This window comes from Helicoverpa zea, chromosome 24 (assembly GCF_022581195.2).
Source record: "Helicoverpa zea isolate HzStark_Cry1AcR chromosome 24, ilHelZeax1.1, whole genome shotgun sequence".
NCBI classification, from domain to species: domain Eukaryota; kingdom Metazoa; phylum Arthropoda; class Insecta; order Lepidoptera; family Noctuidae; genus Helicoverpa; species Helicoverpa zea.
The window spans coordinates 1,569,149-1,587,572 of NC_061475.1; the positions used below are offsets into that span (position 1 = coordinate 1,569,149).

An 18,424-nucleotide genomic window follows, 5' to 3' on the forward strand; every position below is an offset into this window, starting at 1 on the left:
ATTTTACAGGTAGCAGGTATTAAAAAAAATTACAGCCAATCAGAGACGAGCATTTTTCGATGACTAATTAGTTGTGCGCTTAGACGAGCGCACAACAAAAATGAGTCATCAATCACAATGCAGGTGCCACCGATAACATGCAATAATAACAAAACCTCTGCTAGAATTACTAGTTGTGAGTACCTATGTGCCATTAAAACTATATATTTAACCAAAAATAAGGTGAAAACAGCCAAGTGAGACAGAAAATATACTTTGAATTGATCTTAAAAGGCAAAAAATGTCATAGAAAATATTATTTTTTTACCGAATGATTACTCGCGCGGCTGCAGATGGCCGGCGCTGATATATTTTTTCTTGGATAGAGAATGACCCTAGGTATCATATACTCACGCCACAGACCTAACATATTCGTACAATTGAAGAAAAAAAAATAAACGTGATTCGCTCCATACAAAACAATCTAATTTATTTTTTTTCAGACAAACGATCGACTTTAGAAGAAATTTCACAAGAGTAAAAGTTGTCTGGAATATCATGTAGAATCACATAAAAACATATCGAATCGATATTGGAACTTTGTTGCCTATGTCCACTATTTTTCAATTTGGATCCACTGTGCGTCGACGCGCGTTTTGGGAACGCACGTCGACGGCGCGTTTTTATCCTGCAGAGCAGTTTGTTGTCATTTGTATTGATACAAACGCGCGGCACCGGCGCGTCTGTATCGATACAAACGCGCGTTTGCATCGCGCCTGCATCTGCATATACAGGTGTGCAAAGGTCTACAGGCTGCGTCTGTCTTGCGCGCGTATCGCGTCTGTATCGCTACAAACGCGCGTCGACGGCGCGTTTAAAAAATGTGATGTGCATAGGCCCTAAATGGTGAGAAAATTTAATAAATCTGCGGGCATTACATATATAGGCAATGAAAAAAACTTTATGTAGGTGTAAAAGCATAGTACATTGTCCTTTATCATCTGTCTAGCCTTTTCCCAAACATGCTGGAGGTGGCTTCCAGTTCCAGTTAACTAAATGCAGACGAGTACCAGTGTTTTACAAGAGCGACTGCCTATCTGACCTCAACCCAGTTACCCAAGCGAACTATTGGGTTGCCCCTAGGTAAGACGGTTTCTGACTACCCGTAATGACTGCCAAAGATGTTCAATGACAGCTGGGACATTATGTACAAAAATATATTATAAAAATATGCCTCGTATTTAATAACACAATTTACGGTAAAAGCAACACAATAATCAATAAAACCGATCTTCCGAAATAACCGTAATTTATAATCGATAAAACTGTCTCAAAAAGTATCTGGAAATTATTATTTATTGCCGGTATAATGATAATTGAATACACGTCCATTACGTTACACCCGCGAGCAGTTTGCGTATGTCGGTTCAATTATTATGTGACCAGTTTATTTTGGCACGCAGTGTAATGTGGGATTGAAGGAATATGATGGAAGTATGTGTATTTTATTAGCTTATTTGAATTTGATTGACAACACATTTTTAATATGAAAAACAAATGAGAATCAATTGGTTTTGAGTTTTCTTTAGCTTTCCTGAATTAATAATTAGATAAGTAGTTAAGATTTATTAATATTATAATTTTGGTTATACGAAACATAACATTTGGCTACCTCCCTCTACCTAAACACGATATTCAATGAATTTTAGAAACAAAAACATTGTCAAAAGTGACCATTATTAAGCGTTGTCTCATGGAAGACTTTCCTTGAGGCAGAAACAAGTATGTAACCAGCTCTATTCCTACTCATACAACTTTAACGAGAAGCACCAAGGACTTTAACCAGTGCCAAGGACCAGTCTATTACAAACTGATTGATACTACGGTAATATGTTAGTTGAATAACTGTCAAACCCATAAAATATGGCGGCGTGAAGATTGCTTCCACGGAGGAAGGAAAGATAGCGGAGATGCCATAAGGAAGGTAGATCAGGCGCTTAGGTACTTGTAGGTCAAGCAACGTACGACAGGCGTGATCAGTTACTAGAACTAAAGAAACTTTCAGGTTCCTTCTTATGTCAAAACCAATCGGTCAAAGTCTTGATTGATTGGTGATTTTATTTTGATAATAATGAGCGGGTTGTATAGAAGGCGTGTAAGGGAGGAGCTAGTAACGAAGTAGTTCGAACCCTGCTTTCTTAAGAGATTTTGCGTTATGACATCTCCGCTATATTTTGTTCTCCATGATTTCACGCCATAACGTTTTATCACTCCGTAGTTAGCAATTTCAAGTGATATTAATAAACTGGAAGCATTATTCATTAATTTTAATCCGTTTAGTAGGCATTTACGCAATGATCAATTTGATGTGGTTATTATTTCATTGCTGAGGCAATAAGTTAGGGAAATAAATATCGGAGAGCGCTAAAGTAAAATGTATGAGTCTGATTGGCCCTTCCGTAATATTTAACTTTTAATGTTTTTAGGGTTTATATTGTTTGTATTGTATTCAGACAAATGTAGGTTTGTTTGGAAGTATTTTTTACAATGAGCCTATTTTTTACAATGGGCTAAACATTACAGTAAACCCAGTATATTGTGATCCCTGATTTATTTCATCGAACTATTCATATTAAAGGACATTGTTCAATTTTGGCCTAAGAACCGATGTGAATATAAATTATACTATAATTTTTATTTATTTTTATATTGTTTGAAACATATTTTAGTATTCCACGGACACTTCAAATAAATAAATTCCAAATAAAAAGTAGGGTCACCATTATTGATGCCTTATAAAATGTTTCCGTCAGCCAGTGCTGCCAGTTTCAGAAGTTTTCGGGATTTCGGTAAATACGGATCGAATTGAGAACCTACTTTCCGAAGTCGGTTATTAAAATTAGTTGGTAACACTTTATTCATTTAAATACCTAAACTGACTAGCTAGAAAAAAGCTAGTATTCTGTATAATGTTTTAAGATGGTTTTGAGCGAATCGCGAATTTCTAGCTTGGCATTCGAGTAGGATTATAGTTTTCGTAATTGGCAACACTGGTGTACTTCAGTCAGTTTGCTAGAAGTCAGTTTGATTGGTTTGATTGCTTTGCGACTATCGTTTCTTTTGTGATTTTCTATGCGTTTCATGGTTTTATTCTAACAACTTTGGCTTGATTACGGACTCCGATTAGATTGCGTACTTGGTAGACTCGGCTTTGTGTAAAGAACTGGATTTTACTAGCATTTTCGGATATTGCTCTGTCTGTGATCGAATTTAGTTATATTATAATTACAACAATGGATGCAGAATATAGTATATTGTATAAATTGTGGATCTGCTGGAGGTTCTTTGGTATTAGAAAACGAAGATATACTTCGTTGCATACAACAATGGACTGTTCCCCGTATGGTAAGTGGTCTACGAAAGTGTTTTTCTAATTTTGATAAGAATGTTACTACCTACTTATGTTTTCATAAGCACACAATTTCTCGGTTTTCAAATCAATTGCCACAATTGCAAGTTACTTGATATTTACTAATGATTTTTTGTATTTATTATTACAGGTTGAAGCTCATGACCTTATATGTACGACGTGTTGGTCTGAAGCAGTCGAGCATAATAAGATGCAATGCACTGTTGGACGCAATTGTGTACTTTGTAAGAAGCTCCTACCATCAGGCATACTGTTGCAATTGTATCGTTGGGCGTAGAACAGTGGGCTGTTGTGCCCACATAATGACTATTATCTGGTATTTAAGCTGGGCGAGATACCAAAGCTCAGTTCTTAGATATATTATTGAGAAATATTGATGATTAAAAACCTTTAATTGAATATAAATATTGTTTTTATTGCACATCCTCGAAAACCTCTTTCATTGTTATTGGTAAACCTTACTTTAACTGTTAAATTATTTTGTGTGGTAATGACATTTTTAGTATGGTCTGTGCCTTCTTGGTAATAGACCGCGGGTTCGATTCCCGCCTTATGGCATGTAGATAGCTAGGTAACTGTCTAATATAAAAGTAGTAACAATCATTTAAATAAATAATTCTCCATCCTAATAATATCGATATTTTATGAATTGTGGTGAATGGAACTCTTCCATTTTGGAAACTTATGCGTTTTATCACAAATCCAAAGTGGATTCACTATATATTAAGAAACGTAACGTTGAAAGCAAAAGCGTTTAGGTAGTTGTTTTTCATAAAAATTCTAAGCATTTATGAAAACTAGTCACACGCCCCGTCTTCGCACGGTGGCAATGTAAAACCTTGGTGTAAACCTTCCTCTTGACCTACTCTATCTATTAAAAAAAATCGCACCCAAATCCATTGCGTAGTTTTAAAGATCTAAAGCATTCAAAGGGACAGACAGAAAATGCAACTTTATAAAATGATCATTGTCAAAGAATTATCTTAAACTTGACTATTTACTATCTCTTTTCCTAGTATCTAGTAGAGTAGTCTTTTCCTAGATCTAGAAGAGAACATATAGAGCTGTACATAGTATTGTTGATTTTTTGTATAGTGTAGTTTGATAATACTACTCTGATATTTCACGCAAGCTTGGTTATTTTTTATTTATAACCTCAAAATATTAACTTTTTTCGTAATTATTTTAGTTTCCTGAAGTGTCCGTTCGTGAAAACTTATTTCATAGGATTCCATATAATTTTAAGAGTTTATAGAAGTCACTTTCCATTCGAACGGTTCTTAGGCAGAACATGTATGGAGCCGGAACAATGTCCTTTCAACAGTTACATGTTGCTTACAGTTATTTGCATTAAACATAGATTTCGCTCAAAACGAAGCAGCAGCATGCAGCAGAATGAAAATAAAAACAATTCCTCACAAAATTGACTGCTCCTCCGAAACCAATTTGACATCTCCAAAGAAACGTCAAGATACACTGGTCGCACTGTACAAATACCGCGACCAATAAATCAATAAATACATTAGAACAGCATTCTAAATTGGTAGCAACCTGAATACCAGCGTAAATAACAAAATAAAAGTGTTTTGTACCGTCAAGTGACGGCGTTTAATATATCTTCTGCCGCCGACATAGGTATTTCTTGAGACATTGTTTTTCGTTGATAAAGGGCGTCTCTCGACTTCGGTATGCCACTTTTTGGGATGTTCACTAAGATTAGTTAATCAACTGGAGAAGCTCTTATGATTGTTTTCGCCCAAACTCACAGTTCACTGTAGGTAATTGTCCTAACAGTATAGTGACTTTTAACTATTATTTTGCCAATTTTAAAAACTAGTTAAGTCTAGTCCACCTGTGACCATGGTCGCTGCAATTCAACTGAAATGAAATCTATTCGTGGCAGTGCCTCCCCCACGCGTTAACTGTCAAACTTTTTCGCACAGACATATTATTATGAGCATGGCGTCTCCAGTTGGTTCAATACTCTAAGAATGTTCAGCCTACTTATTTCGTTTTGGTAGGCGGGATTAGTGTTCCAGTCATCGACTGAAAGAACTCTTTTGTTTCATTTGTGAAGTCTTGCGATGTATTTATTCATCATTGAGATACCACGAGGTTATGGCCGATCAAAAGGCAGTGTAGACAGATTCGAGCTATTGAAATTCCTTTTGAACAATCATAGCTAAGCTAAAATTAACTTGATAGGTTAATTAAATGTCAATTTGACAGTTCTCTATTTTATTTCTTAAAACTTTAAAAGTGTGCAATGCAACCTCTTTTCAGAATGCCATGGCACTATATAATGAGAAATTAGGTACTGGCCGTTTTGCTGTCAAAAAATTTAAGATGCCATTAGAGTTTTTTTTTTGTTAATTATTTTAATTAGAGTTAATGGCTTTATTTGATTTTTTGCGTAGAAAGACGAGTGTTTTATTGAATTGAATGTAAACTTTTCATGTGAAAATGGCCACATTTGCAGTTTTTTTTGGGTTATTATTTATTTGCAATACCTAACCAGGATCATTTTCAACCCGTTTTCAATCCCACTATTTCCTGTAGTAGTCGTATGCTTTTTAAACCTTTACAAAACACAAGCCGTATGCATAGTTTATTGACTCGAAACTGATAGTCCATCACTTCATACCCCGATTGCGCTTTGTAAACGCAGAAATATTGCACCAACGTCATTCAATCGTCTGTGTGTCTGTGTGTATGTCTGTTTGTCTGTGTGTTTGCCTTTGATATGAAGCTTTTGGCTTGATGGTTCGTTATGGCATACGAGCTCGTTATTTGTTAGTGATGCATATTTTGATTTTATAGGGCGCGTTGCATAAAATCTGTGTAGTTATCTACCATAAATATTCATTTGAATTGGACTTTGGCTTATATTGGGCGAATTTATAGATGAAAAATATAATGTTGTAATAGAAGCTATGAATTAGGATTTAAGTAGGTATAGATAGATAGGTATGTATTTCTTTTTAATTTATTTTTTTTCCAGTTATTTGCTCATATTTCTGGTGATGACAACTTTACTTACTTTTCTTAAGTATAGATTTAGGTACATATTATATCAAAATTATAGTTTAAGCTGGAATTACAGAGGTGGATTATTAAGAAATGACAGAGGTTTAAAAGCATGCACTCTCCCTTAGAAATTCACAATGAAAATGATTGGTGATATTCCAATACGGAGCTCACACAAGTTTATTTGTTTTCCTACAATTCTGTGTTAACGTACAATTTATAGGTTTTGCATCCGTTTCTGTGTATCATTTTAACGCAAATCGTGTTTATTTGCAGTAATAGAATTTAAGATTGAGTAAATACGCTTACTATTATAGTTGTGTTTTAACGTCCTGTAGAATGTACCTACCTATACTATTTATAGTTATAAGGTCTACTCCTAAAGATTTCTATCTGTGTGTGTTTATCTTCAACTAAATTAGTTAAATTGATGATTTTTATTAAATGTATAGAAAATATAATAAAAGCAAAGTGACCAATTGTGTGCCAAAATACTTACAATAATTTGAAACGACATTATAATAACTGAAAGTATTTTGTCTGAGACAAAACTACAGTCACTGGAAGACATTGAAAAAATCTGGGCAGTTTACTACTATAGATACTAAATTCGGCAGTGTATCCATCACTTTATACCTGCTAATCTAACAAAAACGCCGAATTTACAGTACCAGACAAACCCAACCTTTCAATGATCTCCAAGACCACACATACAAAACTTCGCAAAAAGACAAAACAAACAAACGCACATGAAATCAAATGTTTAGTCCGAGCCAGCCACGGAGTCAGGAATTATTAAAGTTGAGCGGAGATGCCATAATGCAGGTAGGTCAGGTACCTTCTTATAGCTCAAATTCCTACTGTCGGTATGATCAAAACGACTCACTTACGAGAGAACTAACGAGGCGTTCGGGTTCGTTTAGACGTCTGTCAATGATTTTTGGTATTACAAAAAATGGTCGGGTCCTAAAAGAGCGTCTCACTAATATGTGGTATAGTAGAACAAAGTCACTTTCTCTGTCCCTATGTATGCTTAAATCTTTAAAACTACGCAAAGGATTTTGATACGGTTTTGTTTAATAGATAGAGTGACTGAAGAGGAAAGTTTATATGTACAACAACATCCATTACATAATGTAGAAATACTGTATTTAGTATCAGCATTGCACCCGTGCGAAGCTGGGTCGGGTCGCTAGTAAGTACTAAAACAGTACCTAACGTTCCTCGTCTCGTTCACCCACATTTTGGCGCGCTACTTTCTTAGGAGATTTTCCGCTATGGCACCTCCGCTAGTTATTTAGTTGTCCATGGAGCCAGCCAATCTGGTACATCTCGCAGTGATTTCGTGCCAGACGGAAATAAACGGCTCAGACGATAGACATACCCGGGATATATTTACATGTATCGCAATCGTTCAGCGCTGAGCTTTCAATTAATAAGAATTGTGGTTTTCCGTCAGTGTGTACGAGAGGAAAACGGGAAAATATTAAGTCTGTTGAATGTTTTTATTTTTGTGTTCTTGAGACGGTAAAATTTTAAATAGATACTTTTCCTACTAATAAAATGACAGAGATCGAAGAAATCTCACATACTCGTAGCATATAAGACTTTCACTACTCAGTAAGACAGGAAGACTGAAAAAAAGTAGAAAAATAAATAATATTTTAAAACCTATATTTTCAAATACAAGACGTATAGTACTTACCTAAAGGCATCCCAATATTTATAACCCTTCAGCAGTTTAGGATGTCCGAAGTACCAAACTATCTTACATACAATATAGCAGCTCTCTGACGTCAAATATAAACAGTATTAAAGCATTATCATTAATAGCTACAATAATAAACTACATATATTATATTTGTAGAACTGTTTTATAATATTAATAACATTTCCATTACCATAGAGGTATGAAAGAAAATCATAAACATTAGAATGAATGATTTATTATATTACCGTAACTTCACTGTTTAATGGAAACCTGAGAGGTTTTTGTATACATTTGTTTGTAATTATTATTTGCTAAGATTTTACATTGAAATCGGCTACCATTTTAACCTGATACATTGCTCTTTCTTGAAGTCTAAGGCTGGTACGGTAATAAGTACCTACTGTTTTCAAAATTTTTTACCACTTAATTTTTTTTAATGAAATATAGAACAATGTACTGCTGTTATTATAGTAAAATAATCACCGCTTTTAAACTATGTAGCTCATTACTAAAAACTGCACCCAAATCGTTTCATCTGTTTAAGAACGTGCCACAGATATCAGTAAAATAAAAGACACACATCAGTAAATATATGACTCCTCTTTTATATCGGGGATTAAAACTTCACCTGACAACAGAAAGTCTACAATAAAATTTCCGATTGAAATCGCTAGAATTGAGCACAAAACTACATCGTTTGATATTCCGCCTGTCAAAGAGAATATTTGTCCCCTTTTCACGGGAAAAAAGTTTTAAAAGCGATCACGGAATGTAAAGCTTTTCAGAATTTTCAATTTGTCGTGAGAAATCCTATTGAAAATGTACAGGTAAACATTGCTATGCAGAGGAAAATATTTAGGCTATTCAGCGAAATTGGAATGTTAAAAAAGTATGAATTTTTACAGACAGTAATTTCATTGTACATTATAATGTACAATCACTAGTCCGTGCCTCATCATAGACAGTAGTACCAACTGACCGTAATGTTTAGATGCACCATCCGCGTCTATGCATTAGAAGACGATATCGGTGATATCTATACCATACCAACTCTTAGAATAGAATAGAATAGAATAGAATAGAATATTCTTTATTGTACACCAAAGAAACATAGACAAGGACATTACAAACAAATACGTGTGAGTACAACAGGCGGTCTTATCGCTCAAGAGCAATCTCTTACAGACAACCTTTGGATGGAGTCGATTTTAAATAGATAGATTAGGGTAGTAGGCGTACGAATAATGATTAAATAGTTATATATACAAGTATAAAATAAACAATACATACACATATTTAAGGATAGTTGGATGGGAGACAAAAATATAAATATAAAGAAAGTAGAGAGAGTGTTAAAGATTCAGATAATAGTTCTTCACCATACTCTTGAATACAGCGAGTGACTGTGCGCGCCTGATAGATACAGGCAGTGCATTCCACAGACGAGTTGCTTGGACAACAAATGACCAATCTTAGTTTTATATCAAATTCTTCCATCTAAATTAAAACACTTATCAAAATCTTTGTTCTTCCTCAGGTGCATTCGTGGGCGGTATAATGGGAGGCTTCGCGATGCGTCTCGGCCGCCGCTCAGTGCTGATCGCGACCGCCCTACCGTACACCCTCGCGTGGCTCGCCACTGCACTGTCCACCAGCGTGCACATGATCTCTGCCGCGTCATTCTGCGGGGGCATGCTAATCTGCTGCATTATTATGACGACACAAGTAAGTAGCTGTATCATGTAGACACTGTCCTACCGTACACCCTCGCGTGGCTCGCCACTGCCCTGTCCACCAGCGTGCACATGATCTCTGCCGCGTCATTCTGCGGGGGCATGCTAATCTACTGCATTATTATGACGACACAAGTAAGTAGCTGTATCATGTAGACACTGTCCTACCGTACACCCTCGCGTGGCTCGCCACTGCCCTGTCCACCAGCGTGCACATGATCTCTGCCGCGTCATTCTGCGGGGGCATGCTAATCTGCTGCATTATTATGACGACACAAGTAAGTAGCAGTATATTTTTTTGGTAGGAAATCATCAAATGACCCTTCCCTCTGTGGGTGCAGCATAAAGGAGTGGATGACTCTTACTGACTACAACCCATCATGTTCCTTCCGGAGCCCTTTATATACCAGGGCCAAGGTAAATCGCGCGAACAATCCCACAGCCCCGGCAGTAGGCTTCGGCCCTAAGGCTATAGGACTTTCATAACTGAAAATAGGTTCACCTTAAATTTCAAAAAGAACCGGTTTTCCAAGCTTTTCGTTTATGCTTTATTAATTCTAATAATAGTCTGATTTAAACTACTGAAATGTTTATCAGAAAATAATATTTCCAACTTGCATTCCAAAACGGTAGGATCACCATCAAATTGCATAGTAACCTACCCATCTAATACACCAAAGACATTTCCCACAATAACTTAAATAAATCCAATAACATTAGGGATCAGACCACAGACCTCAGGAAACATAAACCAGTATTATAGCCCTATTACGAAAACTGCGTATAAAGGAACTGTATCTACTGGAGAAAGCTAAGGAACACTATATATGGGCAATTAGGGGCCAACATAAAACATTATGGGACACCTTATACAGAAGAAACTTGCGTGCGTCAAAGAGACATTAAAATTGAATGGAACTCTGGTCTAGGATAAGGGTGCAATCACACTTGGAAGCAATTTATTGGGTATATTTTGTATTGATTTTTAACCGACTTCCAAAAACAGGAGGAGGTTGTCACTTCGGATCTTTATATTTTGTTATTTCAAGGCTTCTGATGGCATATTGTTTTAAATATCTACCAATCGAATATGGCTATTTTTAACCAGTTGACTGTCGCGTATTATATGCAAAATAAAATTCAATCCGGTCAAAGCTCGGCGACTTTACATTAATAGAACAATTTAATTTAAATATACTATAATAAGCATATCTTCACTAAGTTTTCTATTAAGCAGTAGTTAGAAGCTAAATAAAACTTTTATTCGTCGAGCAATACGAATTCGCCATAAATCAACACAATTCTTATTTAAACTTTTTAATATTAGCACAACGTAATCCATAGGAAAACAATTGGTGATTTAATTTAAGTTATTGAGAAATAAATGAGTATTAGCATTGCGTGCCCACTGCAAGCAGTTTTCAGAATCGTGCAATCTTTGACAGACGTCACGTTGAGTTGAGGACGAAGTATAGAGTAGCTAATTTTTGCAGATGCGATAGTCCTTCTCTTATAAGGATAGGTTTTATTTGGTACCTACAGTCCTGCATTGAGTAGGTCATTTTAACATTGAGGTAAAAATTTTAAAAAGTAAATTTCTTCTAATAGTACTGAAACGTTGTTTTTTACTTGGTTGTCTCGTCTCTTAGAAATATCCACATTACCTTTCCGTGTTGATGTTTTGTTCTAAAAATAAAAAAGTAGTAATGTTTCCTACGAATTTAACTATGAATACCTTTACCGTTTATCATATTAAATAGCTGATATTTACAGGCATCTTAAAAATATTTGCATAAGTTGATGCCAACTAGATACAAATGTATTATTTTAATATGACCTTAAGTATGATAATCCAATAACGAGGCTATTTATAACTATAACTGTATTTTAATAACAAATGCATAATTCATTTACCAAATTCCGAATTACGTAAAGTTAACGATGCTTAAGCATCAGAATTCGTACCCTCAATCCGTATAATCCTAGAACCAACACAAATCATTATAAATCGGATTACCCATAACATTAATATTCGTAGAATTTATCAAATTGAAGTCATGAATATCACAGAACGTTTGCATGCAAATTTGACAGCTGCGATGCGAGCCATTGTGAACATCACAGTGATTGAATTAACAGGAATCCCTTACACAGCCTATGTTTTTCAATTGATAACCAAATTGAATTTCGACAAAACAGGCAGAAACCCATCAATCGAACAAGTAGGTAGTAGGTAATAAAACATCGCCTTTCTTGTACTTGTCAATGGATAGTCGTGTCTGCCCATACATAGTGTTTGGCATTCTCCGAACAAAACATAAAAAGGTATTACTGTGCTTATGCAGTAACGTAGCAATGTTAAGTATTATTTATGTAAAGTAATCTATTGTTAACATTTTACGAGACTATGTGAACTGATGACCAATGTTTTGGTGTAAGAATACATGATTATTGGACGTAAGAAACAATATTCGAGAATTTATTGTGAGAACGTTTCTGTTATTGGCTGGGGTATCGTGCGGGGAATTTTAAATAATTTGTTGCGACAAATTATTTAAAAACTCGAAATAGATACCTATTTCGAGTTTTCATAAATAATTCTCTCAGGGTAATTGGGGAACGAAAATAATATAAATGATGGGATAAGCCTCGACGACCATTCAATTTCAAAATATTTTTGTTTATAAAAAAAGTGTCCAGAAAAGCTACTTCTTTTAAACCTTTTATGTTCCTCTTTTTATTGATTTTATCAACATTGATGTGATCACCCTGGAGTACCAGAAAAACCAAGATGAGTGCAACGCTGGTCTAAGGTACAGTAGTGTAGGTGGTAGCCTACAAGATAAGGACCGAAGATGTGGTCTAAGCCACCAAGTACCTGCGCTGTAGAGAGAAGAACGGATATATATGTCAACAAGAGCATCACGTTTCAGCCGACAGATAATCTTGAACTATTCCAATTGACTGTGTATGCGGCTACAGAGGAAAATGAATCTTATGCTGATGAAGCGTCAAAAGAAGAGATCGCCTAGCAGATGACATCCCACCAGGGCCCCTGTGGGCCTAATAAGAACATGAGGGAACTCATACTAGACCTCTCTAAGCTGGAGGTTGCAGTGAGGAGACTAGATCCGGATTTTAAAAGACTGGAGTGTGATATTTTTGTTAATGTTTGTTAATTTAATGTTTAATATTTTAATGTATGTATCCTAAAATACACCAATCCTTAGGTGGTAGGAGAGTGACCACCAACAATTGCATTCCCAAAGAGGGTTGACGTCAGGCAGGCGGCCGGTCGTAAAAACACAATGCCAAATCATATAGCAATATGTCGAATGTTGAAGAGATGAGCGATAGGGCTAGGGCGTACCCCTCAGGCGACGCGCAGGGGCAGCACCCGGCCCCTGTGGGAAGTGGACAAGGGTTTTTGCACCAACCTGGGCGGGTGCAATGTAAGAAGCGAGTCCGGGAAGTAAGATTGAGGTATGCAAGTTGGAATGTAGGAACGATGACTGGAAGAGCCAGAGAGTTAGCGGATGTATTAAAGAGAAGACGAATAAATGTGGCATGTTTGCAAGAGACTAAATGGAAGGGCACGAAAGCTAGAGAAATTGGGGAAGGATACAAGTTTTATTATTGTGGAAGTGATGGGAAAAGGAATGGGGTAGGCATTGTGTTAGATAAGAACTTGAAAGAAAGTGTGATAGATGTAAAGAGAGTGAATGATAGAATAATAGTTGTTAAAATAATGTATGAAAGTTTGATAATAAATGTTATAAGTGTGTATGCTCCTCAAATCGGTTGTGATGACAGGGTGAAAGAACAATTTTGGACGGATTTCGATGCAGTAATGATGAATGTGCCGACGAATGAACAGGTATTTGTGGGAGGAGACTTTAATGGCCATGTTGGCAGAATGAGAGGGAATTATGAAAGAGTGCATGGAGGGTGGGGGTTCGGTTGCCAGAACGACGAGGGTGAAGCCCTGCTACAGGCTGCTACTGCGTTTGACCTAGCAGTGGTAAATACGTGGTTTCAAAAGAACACCGAACATCTAATCACCTATAAAAGCGGTCACCACGTGACACAAATAGATTACTTTTTGGTCAGACGCAGTAGTTTAAAGAACATCAAAGATTGCAAGGTGATACCAGGCGAAGCTGTAGTCTCGCAGCACCGACCCCTAATTATGGATGTGATTTTAACTTCCCGGCCAAAAGCCAAAGAGAGACGGCCCCCCAAAATCAAATGGCATCTGTTGGGGAAGGCTGAGTTGGCCCGGGAATTTAGAAAAGTAGTGGTTGATAAGATGATTGAAATGGGAGAAATGAATGAAAAGAATGTGAATGAATGCTGGAGTGGAATGGCGACGTGTATAAGGAAAGCGGCAAGAAGCATTCTAGGAGAATCAAAAGGGAATGGAGTGATAGAGAAGGAAACTTGGTGGTGGGTGGAAGAAGTGCAGAGTGTATTAAAGGAAAAGAAGATGAAATTCAAGGAATGGCAGCGGACGGAAGACAATGATGATAGTGAAAAAGCACGAAAAAAGGCTGAATATGATGAATGTAAGAAGAAAGCAAAGAAGATTGTGGCTGTTTCAAGGGCAAAAGCGCACGAGAGGATGTATGACTCCCTAGATAGCCCAGCTGGTCAAAATGACTTTTACCGATTGGTTAAATCTAGGGAGAAAATGACAAGAGATGTATGCCAGATAAGGTGTGTAAAGAATGGAGACGGAACGGTCCTTTCGAATGATGTGGAGATTAAAGGTAGGTGGAAGGAATATTTTGAAAGACTGATGAATGAAGAAAATGAGTGGAGCGGTGTGCTCCATCATAAAGCGGTGAACGAGGGCCTTGTAAGAAATGTATGTGAGGATGAGGTCAGATTAGCAGTGAATGGAATGAAAAATGGAAAAGCGATAGGGCCAGATGGAATACCAGTGGAAGTGTGGAAATTATTAAAGATGGATGGATGGAAATGGCTGGCTTTATTCTTCAATAAGTTGTTGCAAGAGGAAACTATACCAGACGAGTGGTGCAATAGTTTCCTGGTGCCCATTTTTAAGAACAAGGGTGATGTGTTGAATTGCAACAACTATAGAGGAATAAAGCTAATGTCACATAGTATGAAAGTGTGGGAGAAAGTTATTGAAAGGAGGCTGAGAGAAGAGAGTGATATCGCACGAAATCAATTCGGTTTTATGCCTGGTCGGAGTACAACGGACGCTATATTCTGTATTCGCCAATTGTGCGAAAAGTACAGGGGTGCACACAAAAACTTGCATATGGTGTTCGTTGACCTCGAGAAGGCATATGACCGGGTGCCTCGTGAGGTTTTGTGGTGGGCCCTTGAGGAGAAAGGTATACCAGGGAAGTATGTGCAGTTGATCCGAGCGATGTACGGCAGATGCCGTACAGAAGTCCGGTCCGCAGCGGGCACTACCACCAGCTTCAGTGTAGGTGTTGGCTTACATCAGGGGTCGGCCCTCAGCCCGTATCTCTTCCTGCTTGTAATGGACGCGCTTACGGCAGATATACGGGAGGAGGCACCCTGGTGTATGCTTTTCGCCGATGACATTGTTCTGGTGGGGGAGAGTGGGCCAGAGGTCCAGAGTAGACTGGAGGCATGGCGGCTGAGACTGGAGACAGTGGGTTTAAAGGTGAGCAGGAGTAAAACCGAATACCTTCATTGTGATTTTGGCGGTATTTCGGGACCCATGACCATAACCCTAGCCGGCATGCCCCTACCAGTTTGCTCCGACTTCCGGTACCTTGGTTCACTCGTCCAAAGTGACGGTGAGGTGAACAGGGACGTTACGCATCGGATCAATACTGGATGGATGAAGTGGCGACAGGTAACTAGCGCTATTTGTGACCCGCGGATGCCCCTCAAACTGAAGGGCAAAATTTACAAATCCGTCATTAGACCTGTCGTCCTGTATGGATCGGAGTGTTGGGCATTGAAAAAGAGGGACGAGAAGAGAGTGCATGTAACAGAAATGAGAATGCTGAGATGGATGTGTGGTGTTACAAGAATGGATAAAGTGAGGAATGATTACATTAGAGGAAGTCTGAAAGTAGCGCCAGTTACAGAAAAGATGAGAAGTAGAAGATTGTCGTGGTATGGACATGTAATGAGGAGGGATGATACGCATGCAACAAAGTGTGTGCTAAGTATGAATGTAGATGGATGGAGAGGAAGAGGAAGACCTAAGAAAAGATGGATGGATTGCCTGAAAGATGATATGAATAGGAAGGGAGTGAGTGTCAGTATGACGAGTGACAGGGGAAAATGGAAGAAAATGACATATTGCGCCGACCCCAAGTAATATTTGGGAACAGGGCAGGAGAAAGAAGATGTTCCTCTTTTTATTCTTCATGCCTTACTACCACTTTTTCATTCCTCTCTGTCATTCGTCGTACTAACATTGACTCCCGTCATATTCATGTCATCTTTCACACAATCCATACATCTTTTCGTCGATCTACTACATAAATTGCTATTACTAAAGAAACCATATTCCTAACTTAAAATTCTCGAAATCCCGCACAGGTGCTACCAACGACATTACGACTTGACAAACGAATGCCTGCTCACGCGCACTTAACATAAACATTGACATAATTCTATAGAATATTCACGCATTTCCATATATTACTACAACAATAACTGCGGCCAGTGTTATGGCGAATCGTTCAAGAATTTTATGTTTTTGGCTCACCGTCGTATGAAGCTTAGAACATGTAACTCACTGGACACGCCATGACCACCGATCTCTATGCAAAATAGTCTTAATTGCCTGTGCTTTCGTGTCTTCAACAGAGGGGAAGGAACGTCTATGGCATCTCCAGTAGGTTGAATTATCCAAGTATAGACCTATGGGCTTTCACAGGGTGGTCTAAGTTTACTAACTTTACTTTGTAGGACAAAGGAACAGGAATGTTAGAGTACTCCGCAAGCAATAAACGTAAGCCGTGATTACCAATGCACATGTCAAAATGGTCACTTTCATAAATAATGCAACAGAAAAGATTATAACCATAACTATTAAGAACGATGTTAGCGATGTTGTATTTTAAGCTGTAAAACTGAATCTATACATATAATAAATCTGTAGAAAAGTAATTTTTGTACATTGAAGAAATTGACAAAAAAAATAGCCAGCATGTTAAAGGATAACTAACAGAACCCATTTCCATCACTTTTGTAATTTTTGTCTGTTTGTCTGTTTATCTGTTTGTTTGTTCGGGATTCACGTAAAATCTACGAATTAAATGCAGACAATGCTTATATACAAAAATTCTACGTAACTTGGGGTATTACTTAGTTTTTGTTTCATCGAAATCGATTCACTCTATCAAAAGATATGATTAATTTTGTGAATTCAAGATGTAAAATATTACGACACGCAATCTATTTGTCAAAACTGTACATTTGAATGTTGTACTTATATTAGTTGATCGGCCTATTATTAATCTTTACACAGAAAATCACACCTTTATAAGTAACTTCGGAAGAAAAAAAAAATAAAATTTTGTTTAGCCAAGGTTAAAGTAGCTCCATCTGTGGTAAATAAAATACATCATCAATTTGTCAAAGGAGCGAGGTGGTAAATGACAATATTACCATACATTCTTTATAGAGGATTATTATTTCAACAGATGGAGTTGTGTATTTTCCGTAATTCACCATATTTTAACACGAAGTGTAATTTTTCGATAGACATTTCAATTGTGTTTGTCAGTTTGCCGTGCCACATCAAAATCCAACTATAATTATTACCTTGATGAAAGGAAAATTAATAGTTTTCGGCCAAATTTAAAACGGTGCCATCTAAATTATTTTTTGAACATTATGTCAAAAATGATGACTTTAGTGGAACAATTACTTATCATTTAAAGTTACAGATGGAGTTCATATCAGGATTTTTTCATAAACATAGTTTAGCTTATCTTCCACTAATGTGGTGGCCTTAAAACAAATTACTTTGAGTGAGTAGTATTAAGTAGACCTTAATTATTTTTTCTGATGCAAAATATGTAAAATTAATCCTAGAAGAAATGAGGATCTATCTCTCGCAGGCGCTGCTAAGCGTGAGGTAGGTAATGTAGGATTCTGTAGCTTTAAAAACAAGCCCAGATACAAAGTGCAGATAAGAAATGGGAGCTTTCTCGATTTAATACCATACACACGTAAAATGCTTTATGCGTCTGAAAACGTACAAATTACGCGCCGCATACCAGAGACAAGTTTACTTTCAACTTCTGATTGCAAATACACTGTTCACGATTACGAACAGTCTCAGTAAGACCCGAGCCAAGTCTAAAAAAACACCTTTTATATAAAACTACGTTTGATGTCATTTAATCACAAAGACAGAATTGTTCTCTGTTGCAAATCCTATCCACCTATATCCTATCCTAATCCAGAATGCATTGCAGGTGTGCATTGCACAAAAACCAATGGTATCCTATTCGAGAAGTCAAAAGACTTGACCTGCTAACGTCAGCTTCTGCGCTAAGCAAGTGTTCTTAATAGTAC

The 18,424-nt window shown here is 37.1% G+C and overlaps 1 protein-coding gene across 1 annotated transcript in view; it reads left to right on the forward strand.

Moving 5' to 3' along the window:
- LOC124642277 (facilitated trehalose transporter Tret1-like) overlaps positions 1-18,424 on the forward strand; it is a 112,687-nt gene that overhangs the window by 89,312 nt on the left and 4,951 nt on the right. Inside the window, exon 4 of the mRNA XM_047180630.1 lies at positions 9,685-9,872. Within this exon, the coding sequence (XP_047036586.1) occupies positions 9,685-9,872 (188 nt within the window). The remainder of the gene's footprint in view (positions 1-9,684; positions 9,873-18,424) is intronic.